A 25,411-nucleotide genomic window follows, 5' to 3' on the forward strand; every position below is an offset into this window, starting at 1 on the left:
TTTTTACGTTTTTGCCGTTCCGGAGGTTGTAATGGGCATTTGTGGTAAGAAAACGTTGATTTATTAAGATCCCTCTTAAATACTTTTATTTAGGTAATTTAATTTACTAAATTTCATATAAAGTAAATTTTTTTGTGCAGCTAACCGTTTTTCGTCGAGATGGATTTCAATTGTTAAAACAAGAAAATGAAGTAAATATATCATAAATAATTGCTATAACATAAGTGATAAAAGAAACATAAATCATGTGCATTTGAAATTCCTTTTGACAAAAATCAGTTGGATATACAAAAAAATTTACTTCACATGAAATTTAGTAAATTAAAATGCCTAAATAAAAGTATTTCACAGTTATCTTGATAAATCAACGTCTTCTTACCACAAATGCCCATTAGAACCTCCGGAACGGCAAAAACGTAAAAAAATTCCGCCTTTGGCGGTGAATAACGGCAAAACGGTTCGGTTTTTGCGGTTTTTGCATAAATAACAAATGACGTGTCTTAAAAAGTTCTACAAAAATGAAGAAATAGTCTATGGCCCTAAAACGACTCCTTCCCCCCAAAAATGGGCAAAAACCATCATTTTTCAAAAACATGCACAGGGTGTCCCAAAAGTGTAAAAAATTGTAAAATAGGCAAATATTATTGTTATTAGTCAAAATCTGTATCTATATGACAGTTTTAAGTAATTTAAAATAGAAAAAAAATTTAAAAAAAAACAAAAATTTTTTTTTCTCTTTTTTTGAAAATACAGGGTGTCCAAAAAATATGAAAATATTGATCTGGTCAGAAAACACTATGGCCAAACATACTAAGACACATATAAGAGTAATTTGAAAAAAATAGCCAATTTGGACCAAGATTTAGCTCTACAGACGCAAAAATCACATTTACAGGGTGTCCCAAAGTGAAATTTGACAACCTTATAGTCCCGGGTGGTCTGAACCGTTATATACCACATATGCACACAGATAAAACACAGGATTTAAGCAAAAAAAAATGATTTTTTTCGGACAGGTATTTTGGGTATTACGCTAGATATCCAAAATACACTTTTTGTTGGACACCCTGTAAAATTAGAGTTTTGGCCAAAATAGCATTATGTGCGCTTTTTACATGAATAAACGATCATTTTGGTGTATAAAATGTATAGATTGGATGTAAGATTGATGAAAAAATTAATTTTTAAAATTGTGAAAAAAAGGGTGTTTTTTACATTTTTGTTACCTACCTTCATAGATAGCTAGATATCTAGACATTCAGGGACTCTGAAACTTTTTTTTGGCCATCCAGCATCCTTGAATGACCCAACGGATCAAAATATAGCGTATTAACAAAATCGGAGAGGTAGTGCAGAAAAGTGGTACATTTGGCAAATAATGCACCATATTATTTATCATTCTGTTAGATTCGTGAAACATAACACATTTTCTTGCTACACTACATATGAATGTTGTCATTCTTGTTTAATGTACAATCAACATATTTAATATTGTTTGCACTTTGTTTATTGAATGACTTAATAGTTATTTCTCGCATCGTATTATAAACAGCTTTCCGCAGATATAGAATGGACAATTATAAGATTAAACCAGTTTTTTTAGCCCCGAGGTGCCGCAGACACGGGCTAAAAAAACTGGTTTAAATCTTGTGATTGTACATTTTTATATTCGTAGAAAGCTGGATATAATACGATGCTAGACATAGTTTTTTCGTATGGACGAGAACCGGTTCCTATCCAACGGATTCGAATAAATACGAGAAAAATCTCTTATTTATTTCAGAAAAAAAGATCAGCCAAACAATAGAAATGGGTGGAACTATGAAGATATTTAAAAAAAGTTCTCCATATGGTAATTTTCCCCACCACTACATTAGCTACATAAATACAGACCTTTTAGTCACTGAATATTTATATATACATTAAAAGGAACCTTCTTTACAAAAAAAAATATTTTAAATGGACAATAATCTACTAGTTATTTATCGCATCTCATTATAAACAGCTATTTTCTTGGAGGGTGGGATAAAACCCCAAAAATAATAAAAATCCCCCCCCCCCCCAATTTTTTTTAGAAACATTGGTGCTGCACCACGATCACAACTTTTTTTTAAAATTACCTCTTGCTAGGGGCGAAGCCGCTAGTAAAGATATAAGATAATAAAACTTTTAAGTGCAATAGTGGCATAAATATTACTTAAACAGGTTAGAATTGTACTGATTACTAATACAACGAGGTACACTATTATAAGCAAAGCATCAAGTTCTAAAAATGCAGTATCCTGTATTTTATAATTTTTGCAACAAATTTACTTACAATTTTGTTTAGACTTATGCATTAATATGATACTATGGACGTTTTAATGTTCTTTTGTCCTAACATTTTAGAGCTCCGCTTTGCCAAGTTAGGCTAAAAGACTGTCCATTTAATTGGTTGGTTGACTGATACAATTCTCCCATGGACATATCTTTTGTTTGTTTTTACTCTTGCACAAATTATCAGGGATCTAAAGAGATAAGACAATGACCAATAAATTTATGTACATCCCCAATGATGATACATAGAATTACATCATTACAATTAATAGTTGACAAGTTTGGACACTGAACTTAATGCTCCAACCAATCATAATTCACTGCAGTCCCCAAAGTTGTTAAGCCAACAAATTAGAAAATTATATATTATAAACTTTGGGGACTAGTGTAATAAACATGCCATTGTCTCTCTCTCTGACTCTTTACCCACAGAATTCTATAAAAGTTATTTGGGCAGAATTATTTATTTTAGCAATGGACAGTTCCCCCAAACCTTCCTAACGATTTTTTATTCTCTTGCTTTTGGAAATACTTGATTCTATTTCCAGGAATTTTAAAGGATATAATGAAATTACTCTTTCTTTAGTCTACAATTATTGGTTAAAAAGTTTGGAAACCACTAGTTTAGAACTCACCTCTCAAAATACAAAAAATATCCAAATTTTCAGACAAAGAATAAGTTAAGATAGTTGTAAATCTTTGGGGTATATTCCCTTTCGTGGCAACGCACCTTAAGGACGATTGTTTGTATTTTTCGTAGTGGCTTTTCCCCTAATCCTAGCCCCTGTGGGGGGGGGGGGGGGCTCTAACCATGCGGGGCCAATTGCCTAACCCTGTGGTCAATCACCTAACCCAATATAACCTAACCTAACCTAAAATAATCTATAAAAATCCATTTTAAAAATACGACATATCGCCCCTTAAGGGGCGTTGCCGCGAAAGAGACTATTACCAATCTTTAGGTGCCTGTGTAATTTACAGTCCAATGTCCACTCCCCCTGCCCGCATTATTCCTTTTTCTGATTTTATTTAGGAAAAATTTTGCTGTACCTTGGACAAAGAGATTATATCCAATGTCAGGGAGAGAATGAGGATATTCATGGTGTTGTGTACTCTAAGGTATGTTTGTCAGTAGAATCCGCGACTTTGGCGTAACATGAAGTGCATCCGCTCTGTATTGGGAAGGTGATCTGACACCGCATCATAACTAAACACTTTAAAATGGTTCCCAGTACTGCTATGCCAGATGCAGGACATAAATGTCTTGGCCCAAAACAGACGCAATTGATTACCATCCACAGTTAGAACTTCTTGACAAATGTCGTGCAATCAAAGATTTGGTTGTCTATTGGGTGTTACCTTACTTAATACCCTAAATGATTGAGTGTGTTACTCTGCAATTCAAAAGCAGAGTATGTTCAAGATAGCGTGGAGTGAACTTGTACCTGAAGCGTCACAAAGCCCCCAAAAGGTCATGTTCAATAGTAGCAAAATCTTAAAAATTAAAGAGTTAGAAGCTCTGCTTGGTAACTTTGTATCAGCAAAGCATCTCTATAATCAAGTCTTTCAATCTAAGTAAGTGAGAAATAATTTTTAAAAAAAGTTTTAGAAATATTTTTTTGGACTTGGAAAGTTTTGAAATGTTTTTTATCTTTGTTTGTCTCACTGAATGTCTCACTAGTAAATGGTACCATTCTTGTTAATTATAATCCCAAAGGATGAAAGATCAAAACAAAACTAATACTATGGTAGGAAAGTTCTTTGCCATTGGTTCATTCAAATATGATCTATTCATTATTTGTCAGGAATTGGCTAATAATGTGGCAGAAAAGTTGTTGACCCCATTGCTATTGGTCCAATTATACCTGATCTGTTTTTATTTGTCAGGATTGGGCCAGCTGTTTGACAGGAAGAGTCATAATTGTTCAGCTTGTTATTCATGTAAGATGATCTTTTACTTTTGAAAAACTTCATTTCTGACACTCTATCTGTCTTTCCGAAATGTAAATTTCTTATGAGATATTTGGAATCAATGTCTGAATTTGCAAAGAATTATTACTTTTTATAATGGATTTCTACTCTATCAACCACTTTATCCATCTGTCTGTTAATGCTACTAAAGGGAAATGGGACCTTTAGAAGGGTCTGTTAAGGAAAAAAGGACATTTAAAATTTCTAAACATTAAAATTACAGGGAGGGGGGGGGGGGGGAAGGAAGGTTAGTCTAAAAATGTTTTTGTGAAAGCATCAAATTTCTAAATAGTATTCTTTTTACTAGGCTCCCCCATGAAATGTCTAGAGTCCTATGATAAATTTGTTATATTTAGTTTAAGCATAGCAGAGAGGAAGATGAAGTGATGGGATTGTCTTTTCAAAAAGAACTCATCCTGGACAAACAAGTAGTAAGTATCAGAGTTATACCGACAAACTAAATAATTGGAACAATATTAGGTAGTCAAAACATGTTTTGAAATCAGCTGTTTTTGGGGTGGGAATCAGCTGTGTTAGTATTATAATCAGCTGTTTTGGGATGTAATCAGCTGTTTTAGGATGAGAATCAGATGTACTAGATATAAAAGGGATAGCACCATAAAATCTCAAAGAATATATCACTTATGAAAATACAGCTGATTTTATTTTTACTCTATCTAAACTCAAAATTACGTTTAAAAATATTCTCATAAAAATATTTAGATGAATCCACCCTTCCTCCAATAAAATATGACGTCACCGAAACTGTCCCAATTTTGTATAACTTTTGCGGAACAAGTTCCAATTACGTCATATTTTTCTTTCCCGAAAAAGGGAGGGGGGGGAAGAAAATCTCTTCAAAAGAGATGGGGAAAACCCCCTTTTCTCCCATCTCTTTTTTCTTCCCCCCTTCCCTTTTTTTTCTTTCCCCCTTCTCTTTTTCGGGAAAGAAAAATATGACGTAATTGGAACTTGTTCCGCAAAAGTTATACAAAATTGGGACAGTTTCGGTGACGTCATAAAATATAATTAAAAGGGGAGGCTTTGGTTGCTTTGGTTAAAATTTTTAGATATGATTGGGGGTTTAAGAGGGAAGGGGGATACATGAAATGGACAAAATTAAGAATAGTTGGACTTAATAAGGGCATTTGAGTAAAGGATAAAACTCAACTATATGAAAAATACGCGAAAATAATGACTCTCTTTTAGCTGAGTACATCCAAAACCGATGTTGAGGATAAGAACAAGTTCCATTCCCTGCTCAAATCAAAGCTGGGCGAGGGAGCCATCCCATTCACTTTGAAGGTAAGTGTTACATGCACCTCTGGGAGACAAACTAGAATCATTTATAATTGAGGGAGGGAGGGAGGGGACATTGGGCTGTTTATTTGTCATTGTCCTCAAAACACTTACAAAACATTTTAAAATAATTTATTTAAGAATATTTTTCTTTCAATACCACTAAGGATGATTAGTAATACCCCCCCCCCCCCTCCAACACAAAAAATCACCCCATAATACGCCCTTGGTTCATACTTTAAACTTAGTATTTATAAACTTGATGAAGAAAAATGAAAATAGTTTGTTGAAGAAATTTAGATTAATTCTATTAAACCTTGACAGATAACTATTTACTCTGTGCAAAACTGACCTTATTGCAAATAACTTTTTTTCTTTTCATACTTGACATTTTAAAATAATAGAATGATTTAGATGGTTTTGTTCATTTAGTGTCTAAACGTTTCAACCACTAATTGTAATCTACAGAAAGGTGTGTCATTATTGGGGATGTACATACACTTTTCAAACATTGTATTGTATTGACTAGCAGGGTTATTATTATATCAACACTTAATTTTTTTTTCTCAGTTTCCTGACCTCTCGCCCAACTCTCTTCTTATTTGTGGGGATAAGGGAGAACTTTTTCATCAGGTTAGTACTAAGAGGTCAAATCTAGGGAGGGAAGGAATATTAGATGGCAAATTATTAAGGTACCGAAGCATAAAAAGATTTTTGCGGTTCTTTACATATAGTCACAAATGATTCAATTCAATAATTCAATAAAAAATTATCCTACAAAATTCAACTATTTTTATTTCACTTAAGATATTGAAAAATGAAATTAGTACACTTTCTAACTCATAATATGGTCAGATTGTTCCTTCACTGTGTTTCCATTAGTTTTATTAATGGATTGTTCATCTACACTGTATGCATACTGCAGAACGATTCAAGAGCCATCTAGGGGCACTTGAGGGGAAAAAGGAAGGGGGAGAAACTGTCAACCCTACTATTTCAATTAAGTTTTAAAAAGAAAATTTTTATAAAATAGGGGGGAGGGAGGGATGATTTTTCAGGGGTGATTTCTCTTGGGAGTTTAGAGGTACCCCCCTACCCCCAAAAAAATATATTCTAAACTTCTATAAGAAGGCGCATTTCAAAGGATAACCATAACGGTTCAGCTATAAATGAAAATCTTCAGTACAAACTGATACTTTAAACTGATACTTTATTCTATTGCTTGTGACTAGGATGCGGACAATATGGGAGTATTCTATGATGTGAGAGTTCACCTGGCTGACTTTCCAGAGGATATGGATCTCAGAGCTCCTGTCATCAGGAAATACATGATATCAAGCTTATCTCTAATAGTAGCAGAGAAATTACTGTTCTTTGCTGACTTGTTCAGAAATTTCCTATGCCTACTGAACTCTTTTAAGTCAAAAGAACAACTTTTTCTAAATTGAGTTGGTTTTGTCTGATTTAAGCCAGAGCAAAAAGTATTTTTTTTACAAATGGAAAAAAATGTTATGGCAATTAGAATATTACAGACGAAAAGACCTAGTGTCCATTATTTTAGTGAACGAAGGAACATTGGACAGTAAATTTTGCTAACATTTTTTGGGTACTTTAATTAAATCCAAACATTCCTTTTTAATATACAGAAGGGAATGTATATCAATTTCGTAAATTGTCTTATCCATTAAGATCCCTAAATTATATCATGCCATTATGGTGAAAAGTATGGGAATAAGAAAGGTAAGCATGTCTTTAAATTGAGTTTTTTTAACTTGACACCCTATACTGGTTCAGGGCTTTTGAATGTAAATCTTTCCTTCACTAGGGTTGGTTTATTCGTCGGTAACAAAGAACTCTGATGATTAATAAGTAAGTCTTGTTCTATCGATTTCAAACTATAATATGATTTATGTAACGGTTAGGTAGTATTCAAGAACAGCTTCAACAAACGAACAAGACCCCTTCCCCCATTATTTTCTTTTCATTTAAAAACAAGTCAGGCGGTTCTTTTGCTCGACTATATACTTTGAGGGAAACCGCCATAATTATTCTTGCCTCTATCTAGACAAGTTATCTGAACATGGAGGGCAAGTCCCGTAGTCCCACCACCATCACAGAAAAAGGATTTACCCTGAGTTCAGGTACCAACTTTTTATCATAACACATTGGCTTGTTGTTTCGGAGGTAATTGGTTCAAATCTCGACCCAACTAATGATAACTTATGACGTAGAAAATTGTACCTACTTCTGCTTTTTTGTGACGTGCAACAAAAATATCTGGAGTAAGGTAAAAGTCTTGGTCCAAAACAAGCGCATTTCATTGTCATGTACAGTAATAACTTCCATACAAAGGTCGTGCAATCAATAAGTTGGTTGTCTGCACTGTTGGGACTTTGCTTTGAGAGTCTTGTCCTACGTTGCTATCAACCGTCCCTAAAGTCGAAACTGTTTCTGTTTAGTGGAAAAGGATCTAAAGGGATAAGAAAATGACCGATAAAATGATGTACATCCCCAATGATGATGCTCAAAATTTTGTAGATTATAATTAGAAACATTTGGACACTTTAATTACAAACACATAAATACTCAAGAAAGTCCATAATTCTATTAATTTAACTTTATTATTCATAATTTTCTCTAAAGGAAAAATCAGCCTGGAAGGAACCTTGAACAAGGATGTCTTCTACCACGGGGAGGAAATCTTTGTAACTGTCAATATTCACAACAACAGTACTAAGCCAGTCAGATACATTCATGTAAGTTTGTCTACCTTACTTGCTGACCAGGTATCGTAAGGGATAAGATAATGGGCGATAAATTACTATTTGTAAAGATTAAAGTTAGTGGTGGGAAAGTTAGACACTACAGTCTCTACAACCCAATCAAGATTTTATCATGCTAGATCTTACGAGATTTTACGAGATCTTAACGACAAACAAACATTCTGCTACCCAATGTGTGTAAGCCAATGAAAAGTTTGATTACGTGAATGTTGCAGAACTTGTAGTGCACCCACTCGTTGTTGGGTAGGTAATTGATCCATATCTCGGCCAAAATCCGCGTAATAAATAAAAAGTTGGGATCAACTGCAGTTCACGGTAAAATATTCTTAGTAACGAATATTTCCAAAAATCTATGAATTTTAAAGGCTGCTAGCTGCCAAACGGCTGAACGTACAGATCATGCCCGCACACTGTTTTAAGCGACATAAGAAGGCCTACAAATAATGTGGAATAGCCATAAATCAACAATGCATAATTATCTCGCAGTGCAGAAAAATGCGCGAAAAAAGACCTATTTTACGCGTTTTCTCTTCAGTGAAGCTTTCCCTGTGCATCATTGGATCTCGGCTATTCCAGATTATTTGTAGGTCTTCTTATGCCGCTTAAAATGGTGTGCGGATATGATCTGTACGTTCAGCCGTTTGACAGCTAGAAACCTTTAAAATGCATAGATTTTTAAAGGCCTTCGTTACCAGGAATATTTTGCCGTGAACTGCAGTTGATCCAAAAGTTGAAAAAGGTTTGTACTACTACTATGAATAGTGACATAAATAGTTGAATGTCTTGGCCCAAAATAGACGCTACTTAGTACCTCACTACAATGTATAGTTAAGACTTCCAGACAAAAGTCGTGGTATCAAAGAGTTGGTTGTTAGAAGGTCATAAATATAATCACGTACATCATTAAATAAGATTGGTTCAGTCATACTCTAAACCTTGTGGTGTATTTCGCTAAGTGAACGAATGAGAGTACGTCTTCTAATGTTTTGAGTTCCAGAATAATTTATAGTCCAGTGTCCCTTTCAAAACTGAATCTTAATTTATTTTTAGGTGAGCGTGGACCAGAATGTTGATATCACCCTTATCAATTCTAATTATTCTAATAGGGTAAGCTTTTGTTCTGCCAATATGTCACAGGAATAACCATCTTTTCAGTTTATAGTGAAATTCAATCATATGATAATTTAAACTTAGCTAAAAATCAACATTGTACCTCATTGTTGCAGAAATTATAATGCAAAGTTTGAAATAATAAGATCATTTCGTGTCTTACCAAACGTACTAGAAATAATTTCAAGTATTATTGTTACGATATTTGTATTTAGAATACCCCCCCCCCCCCACGCGGACTTTAGACTATAGTAATTTAACTAAGCTATGTTTTCAGACACATTTATTCTATTTCAATTTAGTTCCATCAGAGAGAAAGTGTAATGTAAATTATGTAGAAAGAAAAGTTAAAGGGACTGTGCACGAAAAATGTTCTCATCTAATTATCAAACCTTAACATCATCTCATTCATAATGCCTCAAAGAAAAAGCAAAACAGGCTCTCCAAAATGTTTTTGTGGGCTTATTTTTGCAAAAGCCAAGATCTAAAGATTTTTTTTCCTGAGTATATAAATGTGCAGTTAATTGTCTTTTTTCCCTTATAATAAACAAAAATGTTCAGATTTTCTCATGTTTTTCTTTTTTTTTCAACTGAGCGTTAAAGAACGGACAAAATGGGTTATACAGTAGCTTTGCTTATAAAATTTTGAATGTTTGTTCCTCTATAGTTGTGTTCAAACCTTCCAACCGATAAGTTAAATTTATAGAATGAATAATACACAATTGGGTGTGCATTTCAATTTATAGTCCATTGTCTTATCTTCAGATCCCTACAGTCTATTACACAAAATTCTAAATAAAATTTTTAATAAATTTACTTTTCCTCTGAGCATGAATTTAAGTTACTCCTAAGTTTAGTTCAATTTGCAGTTTAGATTTTATATACTGAATATACAACCCATAAAAATGGAAGCAAAATTTAAATCCCAACAATTTATTTCCAAAACCTTTGTTTTATAAATATTTATTTAAAAAGGGTAAAATAAAGTTTTAATTTCTAACTATACATAAATAAACCACCGAATGTTCTGTAGCGCTGTTAGGGGGATATCAGGTTCGAATCTCGGCCGAAACATCTTTATATATAAATACGTTCAAAATAGATTCTGCTCTGCACGACATTAATTGTTAGAATAGGTGGAAATACCTTGGCCCATAACATGTGCAACTCATTACCATACAATTTTTTAGCTTCCAGAGAAAGGTCGTGCATTTAAATAGTTGGTTGTATGTTAGGTGTTACTTTTCTTAATACCCTGAGTGCTTGCACAGAAAAGGAAAGATTTGCTCCCCTCATTTATCCTTTATTGTTAGACCTCGCGGCTCGCCCCTATGATGTAATTGTAATTAATTTTTTGTTTTGTTTTTTTTTCTGCACTTTTCTATTATCCTATTATATAAAGTAGTAAGGTATTTTTGTCTGAAGCTAAAGACAGTGATAATTTCTGGTCATAATGGGTTGCAGTTTTCAAGAAAGCTTCATAAATGTCTTAGAGTGGTTTTAGTCTATTTTCTGACCTCCTTTAAAAATCTCCTTTAAAGTATAGTTTGTTTTTAATTTTTCAAGGGATCTTAAGAGATAAGACAATGGGCGTTCAATTTACATACATATCCAATGATAATCAACAAATTTACCTCTTCTTTAAATCAAAATTATTAGTTGAAAAACTAGGACACTTCTAGTTCGTAATCAACCAATCAAAAAAGCTAACTATTTTTTTGCTAATTTTGTCTGTCTGTCTGTTTGTTTGTCAACCCCAACCCTTTTTTTACTTTTTCTTTTTATATCTAAACTAAAAGTTGGGTTATCAAATTAAAGTGCCCCAGGTGGCAAAATAGCAATAAAAAATCCCAAATTAGATAAATTAGTTAAATATTGCGTGGTATATTGTAACTTAAAGTTCATTGTCCCCACCCGTTTAAGGCAAAAATCCCTTTTTTTAGATAACAGAGATGACATGTGAAACTGGATGTCCTCTCCAGCCTGGATCCATCCTCCAGCAAACCCTGGTCCTCAAACCTTTGGCCCAAACCTGCCAGGTAAGTACCTAGCTTACACTTCACTAGCTCGTTGTTGGGTAGGGGATGGGTTCGAATCTTGATATAGCAGTGCCTAATTATAATCAAAGACATACATGCTGATGTGTGACATAAGAGCTTGAAATGGGGTAAATATTAGGTACAAAGAAGGTTCCATTGCCACGTACGTTAAGACCTTTTTATAAAGTCCTGCAATGCAAGGGTTATTTTTTCCTAGGACATACGAATCAGCAGTATCTTCATGGTAGCTGAGCAATTCATGTTTCCCCCTAAACATAGCTGACAGGCCCTTTAGATTATAGAGTAGCTTCGCTACTAAATTGAGCCAATCCTACCATTTTAATCAATGACAGGACAGTAACAATTAGTAAATACTCAGGAAAGTAAAGGACAATGACGGGTAAATAAATCCCAATTACTATAAGATAATAACATTACTGCAGGGAAGGGACATTGGACAGTTAATTATACTGGTACCCTATCTAAGTGTTATAATCACGTTATCTCATTAGATAGATTGAAAACTTTGAGTATATTTTCATTGTTTTGCTCAAGATGGCAGTTACCAAACTTTACCACACATAATTTAAATCTACAGATGGGGGTAATTTTGTTTATCACAATTTAGGGTTTTAAACAATTTACTATCTTTTTTTTCCTGGTTATGACCTGAGAATTTCTTAGCCAAATGGATCAGCCCATTCTAGATGTATGGGGGTGGTATCTCATCAATAAATATGTGCTGAAAATGGATTGCCTATTTCTTCCCTAATTTCCAAAGTTGTACAGCAGATAACCCAATTATTGCAAATGCTATTTTCAGCTACTTTGGTCAAAGGGAAAAACAATATATCGTATAAACAATTTATACATTATACAGTAGCAAAGATTGAGATAGGACGCGGAAGCTAGGTACACTTTCGGAAACTAAAATTCAGTACATCTCCATAAAGATCAAAGGCAGGGATATAAAGGGATAAGACAGAAGACGAAAATTTAATTTATACACCAAAATATAAAACAAAATCAAAATTATCCCTTAGCGAATCATTATCATTGATTGAAAGGTTCAGATCCTGCTAAGTTTTATGCCAACCAATCAAGAATTTAAAATCCCCACTTTTTAGGAGCCAATTCATATAACTCTAAGACAATTACGTCTACTACTACTATTTTGTTGCGTAAAGTGTAATATTTAAAGAAAAACTTAGATAGATAGATTTATAGATATATATGTAGATAGATAGATAGATATATAGATAGATTTCTATAGAGTGAAAAAGGATGATACATTGAAAACCCATAAAAAATAGTCGTTAGACAAGAATACAAGATGATAATACATATTAATACCATGTCCCCTGTAGCATAACTAAGAGACCAACAGACCAAGTATAATTAAATAACAGATGCACAATAAAATTGGAAATCTTCCCAGCAGTCTGTCTTCAATAGAAGCTGTGAAAATCACTCTCTAGAAACATTTTAGAGATACAGACAGACAAACGGACATTGATACTCTTTACCATGTAATAGCGAGGCCTTACGTTGATTTTAAGACTATTGGAAATAAAAGGTGTAGCTGTTTAAGAAATCCTAAGTAACAAGCAGAGATTAATTATTTGTTTAGATGAGCCAGGGACTGTGCTTGGATGCCTCTTTGAGCAGAGCTAAAAATGAAACTAACTTAGGTAAAGTAACATATATAATCAGTGAGGGAGGGAGGTGACATTGGACTGCACATTTTTGTACCCAAAGTTTTCATCTTTCCTTAAAACTTTTGGTTCCTTTATCAAATCATGTTTGTTTTGTATAAAAAGACAGTGTTAAAACCTTTAACAAGGGTAATTACATCAAATTGTTATCAGGACATTGATGTTTTATCCTATTGTTTTTTTCTTTTCGTCCCTCTTATACATGAGAACAGTACAATGATCAACAGATCATCAGCTTCAAAAATCGTCTAATAAATATTGTTTTGTTGTTTGTTAGCCTCCTCAAGCATTGCCATCACTGGAAACCAAAATTATTAGATATCTAGACCCTGTATATTTATTTTTTAGCCTCTTCAAGCATTGCCATCACTGGAAACCAAAATTATTAGATATCTAGACCTTGTATATTTATTTTTAAGCCTCCTCAAGCATTGCCAGCACTGGAGACCTAAATGATTTGGGATCTAAACCTTGTAAATTTAGTTTTTAGCCTCCTCAAGCATAGCTAGCACTGGAGACCCAAATGATTAGGGATCTAGATCTGCTTTATTCATTGTTTAGCCTCCTCAAGTATCGCCAGCACTGGAGAACCAAATGATTTGGGATTTAGAACTTCTATATTCATTGTTTAGCCTCCTCAAGCATTGCCATCACTGGAGAACCAAATGATTAGGGATCTATATCTTTTATATTCATTGTTTAGCCTCCCAAGCATTGCTGCACTGTAGACCCAAATAAGTAGGGATCTAATTTTACTATTTTTTAGCCTCCTCAGGCTTTGCCAGCACTGGAGACCCAAATGAATAGGGATCTAGCTCTTGTATATTTATTTTTTAGCCTCTTTAAGCATTGCCATTTCTGGAAACCAAAATTATTAGGGATCTAGATATTTATATTTATTTATTTTATAAAATCCACAAGCATTTCCATCCCTGGAAACCCAAATGATTTGGGATCTAAAACTCCTATATTTATTTTTTAGCCTCCTCAGGCTTTGCCAGCACTGGAGACACAAATGATTGGGGATCTAAACCTTGTAAATTTATTTTTTAGCCTCCTCAAGCATTGCCAGCACTGGAGACCCAAATGATTTGCTTGGAGTCATCATTTCTTACACTGTAAAGGTATTACATCTGTTAAAAGTGAAGCTGTTCTATAACTAGGGTTTTATGTCTGTCCGATTGCCTTATCAATTTCAAGCTTTGGATGAAGATTCATTTAACAGTTAGTTTCGATTTAGAAAGAAAAGTAACTCTATAATCGTTTCCAGAAAGTCTGTACATCCATTTAAAACATTTTGGATTATTGACTCATAAACTCATAAAGATGTAAGTGTATGTAAACAGAATCCTGTATTAACGCAGTTTCGGAACAAGTAATCATATTTATTTGTTGAATTCAGAGCATTGCTTAAATGGGTGTTGTCCTCCATGTTATTTTAATTAGAATTCAAATCTTATTAACTCCAATTTAAAAAAAAAATTGTTGGTGAAACTGACCACCAATCTGAAAAATAACTCTCCCCCCTCGCCACCATTTTAATTGGACACATTAAAAGGAATTGTTAAACCAGTTATGGATAGTCTCGCAAGGTTAGTGATCCATAGTCCAAGAACTGCAGATTTAAGGTTTCCTGCAGGGTTAGAGCCAAAGGGTATTTTTTATATTATTGGCAATGACTAAACTTTCAGGTTATTGCTACCATAGGAAGCCTAGGTGGTGAATTAGAATGTGATCTTCCATTCAAGTTGCTCTACCCAAAAGCTTCAAGCGAGGTAAAACAATAATTTTATCCCATGATATGAAGTAGTAATTTTTTCTGTAGCTGAAGATTTGATAATTATATTTTAGGAAAAACTGTTTTTACTCTTCACTACCCCTTTAACATAATCGTCTCTAGATGCCAGAGGCGCAACAACTAATATAATATGAAGTAGTCAGTTTTATGATTATGTGTCTTATAAATGGTCTAACTTGACGCTCCACAGTTATCAGGTAAGTCTACCAGAGCAGATTTCAGGTTATTTTTCAATGAGGATGTTTTCAAGTTGGGGAGTGATTGCGTGGAGTGTTTATAATATTAATCGTGTATTGTCCCTTTCGTGGCAATGCTCCTTAAGGGGCGATTCTTATTTTTTTTCACGAAGCCCCCCGCTCTAACCCTGCGGGACAATCACCTAACCCAATATAACCTAACCTAACCTAAAATAAACTATCAAAAGCAATTTTAAAAATGCGACGAATCGCTCCTTAAGGGGCGTTGCCACGAAAGGGAGGATTCCCTATAAATCTTTTCATAGGAGATGGAGCAATTGATGAAAGTTAAGGAGGAGGCCTCTGGAAATGAGAGTACTGCTAGTAAGGACATAAAAAGAAAAAAATTCCAGGTAAATTGGCAATGATGCTATACATAGTTTTTTAATGTGGCTGTGAACCGGTTCTAATCCACCGAATATAAATCGGTTTAGAGCGATACTGAAAATTGAAAATGACAAATATTAATTGTCAGAAATGGATATTTATATTTTGCAAGTTATAGAATTTTCAGAACCGACAGGAAGTTTTTATTTTACTACCTGTGAGTGAATTGTCTATAATACGACACCATAAAACACTTCTAATTTATTTTTGATTTATTTTAAAAAGATGAAGATAATGAAAGTGTGATGGTGTGATGTCTAATGGGAGATGTGGGAAACGAATTCCCTAAAATAGAGATTGATTTAGACGTTTTTTTATGACGTCACAAATTACACTTATTCTCCATGTTTATTTCAGGGCCAGGACAGTGTTCTCCGAGAATCTATAAACTCCAGCCAGGCAGGGGCAGGGTAACGAACACTTTGTACATTATTACAATAGATAGATACTTGTAGAGTAGCAGTACTTTTAATTCAATATGTGTACTTGATCTGGGATCTAAAACAAATAAGACAATGCCTGAAAAAATGATGTGCATCCCCAAAAATGATACGTAAAACTAACCCTTCTGTAGATTATAATTAGATGTTGAAACGTTTGAACACTCAACTTAATAAATCTACCAATCAAAATTCTCTAAAGTCCCCAAAGCAAACGTTATTATAAAACTTTGAGGACTAGTGTAATAAACAGTCCAATATCCCCTTCCTCTCTCTGGTAATTGATACAAATAACTGTCTAGGACTCCAACTAAGGAGGAGGATGGTGTAGGATATTCTGTGTATCAACTTCATATGTCAATGTTAATTTGGTTCTCTTCATATATTATCTACATATGCTATCACTTCCATAGACAGGTAATACATATTAACAGGATCTGGTCCAGTTCACGATAAAAATACTCCCGGGATCGATTATCTCCGAAAATATCTTATGGCTGATAAATTAATGTACATTTCCAATGATAATACACAAAATTACCCCTTCTGTAGATTAAAATTATTATTTAATATGTTTAAACACTCAACTTAATAAGCCAACCAATCAAAATATACTATAGTCCCTAAAGTTGTTCATATAACGAATGAACAAACGTTATAATAAAACTTTGGGGACTAGTGTAATATACAGCCCATTGTCCCCTCTCTCTCTGATAAGAAGGACTATATATAATCTGGAATAGCCAAGATCCAATAATGCACAGGGAAAGCTTAACTGAAGAAAAAACGCGTGAAATAAGTCTTTCTGTGCATTTATGTTTGCTGGGACACAAATGTCATTTTCCGACATATGTGTATGTTTAGTCGTTAGCAGCTTTTAATATATATTAATTCCAATTTTCTATCAGATAAAAATTCTTGTTTATATATTTAGTCACATATGATTTATTCCAATAATAAGCTTGAGTAGGGGATATCTTCCAAAAAAACATTAGACTATATAATATAGCAGTAGAGAAAATAACATTTTGCTATTGCGTTACGAACTGAATAGACTGACAGACGGACATATAAAAGAGCAATACCAGGTAAGTAATGGGGTGAGGAATAATGTTAAAAAAATAAAGAATATAAATATAGAAAGATTCAATATTTTAAAGCGCTGGCAAGTGTCATGTGTGGCGTCATAAATCCGTCTCTATTTTTAAGGAGTTTCCTGGCACACTTCTTCTTTAATCCTTCCTTTTTGGCCAATTTTTTAAATTTTTGGTAGTGAAGCTACTCTTTAAATAGGCATGTCCAATGTCCATCCATAAATGTGTACGTACATTACGTTACTTCTTAGGTAACAGTAATCCAACATACTGCATATAAATGTTATTGTTAAAACAGATTAACTTTAGAAAAAGACAAAATCTTTATAATTTTCTTTTTCTTAACCTTTTAAGGAAGAAAAATTAAATTTGATGAAATGTGCCTTGCTCAGGGATCTTAAGGGATAAGCCAATGGTGGATAAATACAACCTAAATAATAATATGCAAAATTATCATTTATGTAGATTAATCTTAATGGTTTATAAGTTTAGACACTACTTGATTTGAAACCAACCAATCAAAATTCAATAAAATCACGTATAAGATGAATAGGTCATTTTTTGGGTACTTGTGCAATTTTCAGTGCAATGTTCCCTCCCTCCCTGACCTGGCTGAAGATAAATGAACTCTCCAACAAAATTTGTCATCTTTCTGCAAACTGCACTTGCGATGTATTTTTTTCATGGAGGTTGGGATAGGTTAATGAAAAATAAATCAATTATCCCACAATGTTTATATTAAGATTATTTTCATGTAAGATGTTGGGGGTTGGAGGGATGGGATTTTATGAGTATTTGTATGCCATGGGCCACTCCCCCCCCCCCTGGCATTTTATCGTTTATCATAAGCTAACCTTTTGTTGTTTGCAGTTAGTAGAATTTAGAATGAAAACATCCATAAAAGCAAAGCTCTAGTATATAAAACAATCGAACACAAGTTTGTATGACTTTTTTCTGTGTTAACATAAAAAAATATCAAACAGGGAAATAACATAATTTTTTTAGACCCCTACTACTATTAAAACGAGGTAATATGGGGGAGGGTATTAGACCCTGCAACCCCCCCCCCCCCCACCAGTAAAAATCCGGAGAGGGGCCTAACTGTTAAGGGTTAATATTCAGATATTTACCTTTTACTTCAAGATATTGAGTAACTTTACCTATTCGTTCTTGGGATAATATTTAAAATAATTAAAGAAAGAAATAAAATAAACCCTAATAGCATGAAATCAGCATGTTTTCTAAGTAGTTTTCACTATCAAAATTCAAAACTATTATACAGAATTTATTGACTGGTGAAAAATTACGACTGACGAAAAACTCTAAATGTAGAAAATATTCTGGACCTAAGAAAACATAAGAAAACTGACAATATAATGCAATTCAATTTATGGACTTTTTATCTTTTTAAAAGCGAAGCTTTTTCTATAATTAGGGTCGGTCCGTCCGTCCGTAACGGATAGCTTTTTTCGTTAATTTAGGCATCTTAGAATTGTCCTATCGATTTCAAACTTTGCATGGTGATTCCTTTAGTAGTTAGGTACGATTTATAAAGCGTAGCAACTCTATAATCATTACCAATATTTCCGTACGTCCATTGTAAACATGTTGATTTTTTTACTTTTTTTTAACAGCAAATTTTTATGTGATCTAATCATTCGATTGATCTGATTTTTGGTATATTGATTCCTGGGACAACAAAGTATTATGTTATAAGCAAAGTAACTCTATAATCAAGTCCTAAATATGTAAGTATGTCCATAAACATTATCCTGTATAAAGCAGTTTTTCAACAAATTTACTTACAATTTTGCTTCGACTCTGATACATTTATATTCTGATTATTCAGTTCTGAAACTATATAAGTGTTCATGTCTGTTTGTTCTACTGTTTCAGTGCTTCGCTTTTATGGATGTTGTCATCCTTGTTAAGAAGAGAATCTACTCTTCTCTATATCTATCGTTGCCTGTTTGTTCTTCCGTCCATCAGTCTATGTATTGTATGAAAATGTAATTTTTCAAAACTGCTATTCAAGATAGACAATTGATTTTTTTTGTAAAAAAAAACACCAATAAGCCTACATAATTTCAGCCTTTGTCCGTCGGTCTTTTAATGATGCTACAAAAATATAAATAATAAAACAAATAAAAGGTTTTGTGATTTATTTATGACCACTTACCGTCTGCTCTTTAAATCGATTTGTCCATACAAATGTTATAGTTGCTTCGCTACTTATAAATGTTGTCAACCATGTTTTTTTTAGTTTCAGGTAGATCAACGAGTATTTAGAATAGAAGGTTCAACCCTGGGCACAGCTGCAGCCAATAGAAGTATTCAACCTAATATTATCATTCTATTACTGTGTATTATTACTGTTATTGTCAATAAATTTAGATAGTAAGATTATTTTAAAGTTTAGAAAAATGCCTAATAAAATATAATGATAAATGATTTGTTTCGTTGACTCCTTAGTGATGATACATAAATTATCACTTCTGTTTATTAGAATAAGTGTTTGAAACGCGTGAACAAACACTCAAATTAATTAACCAACCAATGAAGATTCACTTAAGTCCCTAAAGTTTTTAAGCCAACGAATAAGAAAACGTCATTACAAAACTTTGGGGACTAATATAATAAACATATCATTGTCCCCTCTCTCTCTCTGGAAGAAACTCCTTTAAAACTATTTGCAATGTACACATATATATTGTATCAATTTGACTTTAGTATAGCAATTGATAGGATATTGTTGGCCTATATTCTTATACAAATAAAATACAATAGAAAGGCAAGAGATTCAGTTTAAGAAAAAAATCCTTAACCCTTTTTTCTAGATGTTATTTCATATAGAAGGTTTGATATAACATCTCAAAAACCCTCCCGTGACCTTAAAATTAGTAGACATTTTGTTTTACATTATTCTGTTATACCTTTTTAAGCATAAACCCTTTCAGGGACTACACCTAACCAAGGGTTACTCTGTACCTGATATTATCTTACCTTACCTGACCGAAAGTAAAAGAAAAACTTTATAACTCACTTTTTCTTTCACCTGCTGTGTGTTTTTGACTTTTCTTTCATATTCAAGAGCTTCACTGCATATGGATGTTGACATCATTGTTATTATGTTACTTTTTAATTTTGAAACCTAAAGCTTTTCTATAATTTTGGTCCGTCTCTCTATAGCTTAAAGTGTAGGTGTATTTTTAAAAGTATACACTGTTTAACAGTCGTGCAACAAATTTACTTAAATTTTGTTTAGACTTACACATACATTTATATTCAGCTTTTACTATTCTGACACTTTACATATGTTAATGTTTGTTTGCCCTACCGTTTTGAAGATTTTGCTTTAATGAATGTTGTCATCCTTGTTTTTCATAATAACAATCACAAAATCTGAATTTAAATAAGAAAACAATAAATTGGATATTGCTCTATATTCTTTGAATGTATCTTACTTTGAGTAAACACGCTGCTCTATAGAGCAAGTTCCTTCGTCTGGTATCATATAGGATTTAAATGGATAATACAAAGAATGATAATTTTATGTACATTCTTAATGACAAGAAACAAAATTAGCCCTACCGTAAATTAAAGTATTAGCTGAAGCAATTTGAATTCAATGAACCACCATATTAAAAGCCGACGGATAAGAAAACGTTTATAAAACTTTGGGTACTATTTTAATCCTCCCTGGTAAACAGTCTCTACGCACACATAATTAACGCAAAGTACCGACACATACACACACGAGATGAAAATATTCACAGCATATCTGAGCTGTATAACATACCCATAACATTCAATGTGTCTAAGTCAACAATTGCAATCAAAGAAGCCATTTAAAATTTGAGTGAGACCTTGAGGATCAGGACCTGCTGGATCATACCTGGAACCTGAAATATACTTAGATTGTACTGTTATAGGATATTTTTGTATTTTGATCGATTTAAATGCTTTATTACCTAAGCTAGCATCCTGTACATGCCATGATGGGATATTACAATTTCTAAATATGTCTAATTACTCCATGAATGACTCCCAACCCCACTATTAAAAGTTAATGCAGAATTACTTTGGTTTTGCTTCTTTATTTTTAGCATTATTTTCCTTGTTTTTATTTGATAAAATGCATTTTTTTGTAGAAGAAATTTACACATTCAAAAATTGAATTTCTTTTATTCTATTTTACCTAAGTCACATATATTCAAATAAAATAGGAAAAAAATAAAATTTCCTTCTTTCATATGTTAAGTTTTCTTTTCATAAATCATTTATTCTTTTAAGATTGTCTCGCAATTTACAGGAAATGTTGCCATTGGTCTGGAGAAGGATTTAAGCTATCTGGAGGTTGAAATACGACACCCGTCTTGTAGATATGGGCCAGTTAAAAAACTCCCCACCTCTAAAGTCATGGGACGAAGCCCCTATAAGATTTTTAAAAATACTTATGCATATAAAATGGGTATAAAACGGAATAGAATATGGAACGTTCGTTCATGTCATCCTAAAACCTGATATATTTCTTGTTGGTTACAAACATGGTCTACTAGGTGTATGTCATCCTAAAACCTGATATATTCCTTGTTGGTTACAAACATGGTCTACTAGGTGTATGTCATCCTAAAACCTGATATATTTCTTGTTGGTTACAAACATGGTCTACTAGGTGTATGTCATCCTAAAACCTGATATATTTCTTGTTGGTTACAAACATGGTCTACTAGGTGTATGTCATCCTAAAACCTGATATATTTCTTGTTGGTTACAAACATGGTCTACTAGGTGTATGTCATCCTAAAACCTGATATATTTCTTGTTGGTTACAAACATGGTCTACTAGGTGTATGTCATCCTAAAACCTGATATATTCCTTGTTGGTTACAAACATGGTCTACTAGGTGTATGTCATCCTAAAACCTGATATATTTCTTGTTGGTTACAAACATGGTCTACTAGGTGTATGTCATCCTAAAACCTGATATATTCCTTGTTGGTTACAAACATGGTCTACTAGGTGTATGTCATCCTAAAACCTGATATATTTCTTGTTGGTTACAAACATGGTCTACTAGGTGTATGTCATCCTAAAACCTGATATATTCCTTGTTGGTTACAAACATGGTCTACTAGGTGTATGTCATCCTAAAACCTGATATATTTCTGTTTGGTTACAAACATGGTCTACTAGGTGTATGTCATCCTAAAACCTGATATATTCCTTGTTGGTTACAAACATGGTCTACTAGGTGTATGTCATCCTAAAACCTGATATATTCCTTAATGGTTACAAACATGGTCTACTAGGTGTATGTCATCCTAAAACCTGATATATTCCTTGTTGGTTACAAACATGGTCTACTAGGTGTATGTCATCCTAAAACCTGATATATTTCTGTTTGGTTACAAACATGGTCTACTAGGTGTATGTCATCCTAAAACCTGATATATTCCTTGTTGGTTACAAACATGGTCTACTAGGTGTATGTCATCCTAAAACCTGATATATTCCTTGTTGGTTACAAATATGGTCTACTAGGTGTATGTCATCCTAAAACCTGATATATTCCTTGTTGGTTACAAACATGGTCTACTAGGTGTATGTCATCCTAAAACCTGATATATTCCTTGTTGGTTACAAATATGGTCTACTAGGTGTATGTCATCCTAAAACCTGATATATTCCTTGTTGGTTACAAACATGGTCTACTAGGTATATGTCATCCTAAAACCTGATATATTTCTTGTTGGTTACAAACATGGTCTACTAGGTGTATGTCATCCTAAAACCTGATATATTCCTTGTTGGTTACAAACATGGTCTACTAGGTGTATGTCATCCTAAAACCTGATATATTCCTTGTTGGTTACAAACATGGTCTACTAGGTGTATGTCATACTAAAACTAGATGTATTCCTTGTTGGTTACAAACATGGTCTACAGGGTGTATGTCATCCTAAAACCTGATATAGTCTTTGTTGGTTACAAACATGGTCTACTAGGTGTATGTCATCCTAAAACCTGATATATTCCTTGTTGGTTACAAACATAGTCTACTAGGTGTATGTCATCCTAAAACCTGATATATTCCTTGTTGGTTACAAACATGGTCTACTAGGTATATGTCATCCTAAAACCTGATATATTCCTTGTTGGTTACAAACATGGTCTACTAGGTGTATGTCATCCTAAAACCTGATATATTCCTTGTTGGTTACAAACATGGTCTACTAGGTGTATGTCATCCTAAAACCTGATATATTCCTTGTTGGTTACAAACATACTTTACATTTGTTTGCTTTGCCTCAACCAAATTTGGTGTGCTCTCACTTCCGCGTATGTTTCACAGTAGCAAATCATCAGAACCGCCTGTTATTACAATTGCATAAATAACAGGGATTAAGGGGGATAAGGCAATGGCCGATAAATTCACGTGCATCCCCTATGGTAAATACTCAAAATTACCATTTTATAGATTACAATTAGCGGTTTGAAAATTTGGACTTTCAACTTATAAACCAACCTAACAAAATACATTAAAAGTTCCCAAAAATTTTAAGCCAACGAATAAGAGAACATTATCACAAAACTTTTGGAACTAGTGAACTAACCAGCCCATTGTCCCCTTTCTCTCCGATTGTTTTTTTTCTATTTGATGGATCTTTAGGGGTAAGATAGATAAACGATAAAATTACATACATTCCAAATGATACCACTTTTTGTAGATTTATACAATTGGTAGAAAATTTAGGAACTTACAAAAACTCAATAAAAATTCCATACGAATAATGAAACGTGCTTTTTTTAAGATTTGGGTACCAGTGTCATTTACAGTCCAATGTGCCCCCATCACTGTCTGTTTTTGCTTTACTTTCTTCATTACACGCCATTTTGCAATTGTGACTTTTTTGCGAATATAACAGGAATGCGGATATGATCCACTGCGGAAATGAATGGCCACCACCAAATTCATCAGGTTGGAATAGAAAAACAAGGATGTCCTCATCTGAAACCAAAGAGCTAAACGATTATCCTTATACTGTTTAGAAATTTGATATTTAATATAATTTAGTGCAAAATATTTTCTCTATCATAAACCTTTCCTGGACCTATAGAAAGTTTTACTCTGAAGGGGAACCATATCATTTAATCGATTAATTTGATCTTTTGCTACACACAAACAGAAAGAAACCCTGTTACTTTTATATGAGATTTAAATACATTTTAAATCATTTTTATATTTCTGAAACTATTGCATCCTATGACCCTAAAAGTCAACATTTTATAAAATATCAAAACAATTACTTGGTTCTTTTAGGTTAAAATTATTATCTAAAAAATTTAAATGTTTAAAAGTATAGAAATACTGCATATAATATTATTACAGAAATCTATATTCTAAGTAGAAACATTAAAGGAAAGAGACTTACATTTTGACAGGAAAAAAAGATTGGGGACATTGGACTATAAACTAAACTGGTACCCAAAGGCTTATAACCACGTATCCTTTTCATTTTCATTTGGGTACTTTTTGAATTTCGATTGGTACATTTCAAACTGGTGTGTTCAATTTATCGTTCATTGTCTGATTCCTGATTTATAGACAGGCCTATACAAAGATATTAGAACAGGTAGAGACAGTTCATCTGAAAAGCTTATAGAAGAGCTTTGCTTCTGAAGAAGGGGGGGAAGGATAGAATACCAATGGGCATTCTTCCCCCTCTTAAAAAATCAGGAATTTTAGGAATGGTAAATAAGTTTAATGCATTTTATCAAATTTTTCTGTATGTCAGTACGAAATTTTCTAATTTTCTTAGCTGCTATTTGAGATAAACAGCAAATTTTTAAGGTACCCTTTATCAAAGAATACAGTTTCTCGTATTCATTCGAAACCGATTAATATCCGGTGGGTTAGAACCGGTTCTCATCCATATTAAAAAAAACTATGTCTAGCATCGTATTATATTCTACGAATATAAAAATGTACAATGATAAGATTAAAACCAGTTATTTTAGCCCGTGCCTTTGGAATCTCGGTGTGTTATCGTTTAGTTAAATGCCATTATTAAATCAAACTGTTCTTATTTATGGTTATTTAATAAATATAAATTAAGAACATTTTGACCTAATAAGCGCATTTGACTAAACGGTAACACACAACTTTACGGAAAATACACCAAAAAAATGACCCCCTGAATTTCCTTTATGATCGTTGA

General features: G+C 33.2%; 2 protein-coding genes across 3 annotated transcripts in view; one reads left to right on the forward strand and one right to left on the reverse strand.

Annotated features, from left to right (window-relative positions):
* Positions 1-25,411, reverse strand: part of LOC145303806 (furin-like protease kpc-1) — a 308,581-nt gene that overhangs the window by 109,717 nt on the left and 173,453 nt on the right. The window lies entirely within an intron of this gene.
* On the forward strand, positions 1,788-19,637 carry LOC145335142 (phosrestin-2-like). Of its 2 annotated transcripts, none has more exons than XR_013885178.1 (19): positions 1,788-1,852; positions 3,350-3,435; positions 4,204-4,257; positions 4,644-4,718; positions 5,497-5,592; positions 6,157-6,219; positions 6,819-6,905; positions 7,309-7,326; positions 7,652-7,727; positions 8,230-8,342; positions 9,420-9,476; positions 11,423-11,518; positions 13,149-13,209; positions 14,287-14,357; positions 14,925-15,008; positions 15,534-15,620; positions 16,012-16,053; positions 16,397-16,511; positions 19,452-19,484. XR_013885178.1 is itself a non-coding variant. In XM_080180874.1 (19 exons), the coding sequence occupies exons 1-19, from the start codon at positions 1,810-1,812 to the stop codon at positions 19,584-19,586; spliced, it is 1,470 nt and encodes a 489-aa protein (XP_080037000.1). In that variant the 5' UTR covers positions 1,788-1,809; the 3' UTR covers positions 19,587-19,637. The 2 variants fall into 2 exon arrangements, 1 of the variants encoding a protein (XP_080037000.1); XM_080180874.1 differs by having other exon boundaries at positions 16,012-16,064; positions 19,452-19,637.

The sequence above is a fragment of the Acartia tonsa genome, chromosome 13 (assembly GCF_053477335.1).
Source record: "Acartia tonsa isolate MP-2025a chromosome 13, ASM5347733v1, whole genome shotgun sequence".
Classification (NCBI taxonomy): domain Eukaryota; kingdom Metazoa; phylum Arthropoda; class Copepoda; order Calanoida; family Acartiidae; genus Acartia; species Acartia tonsa.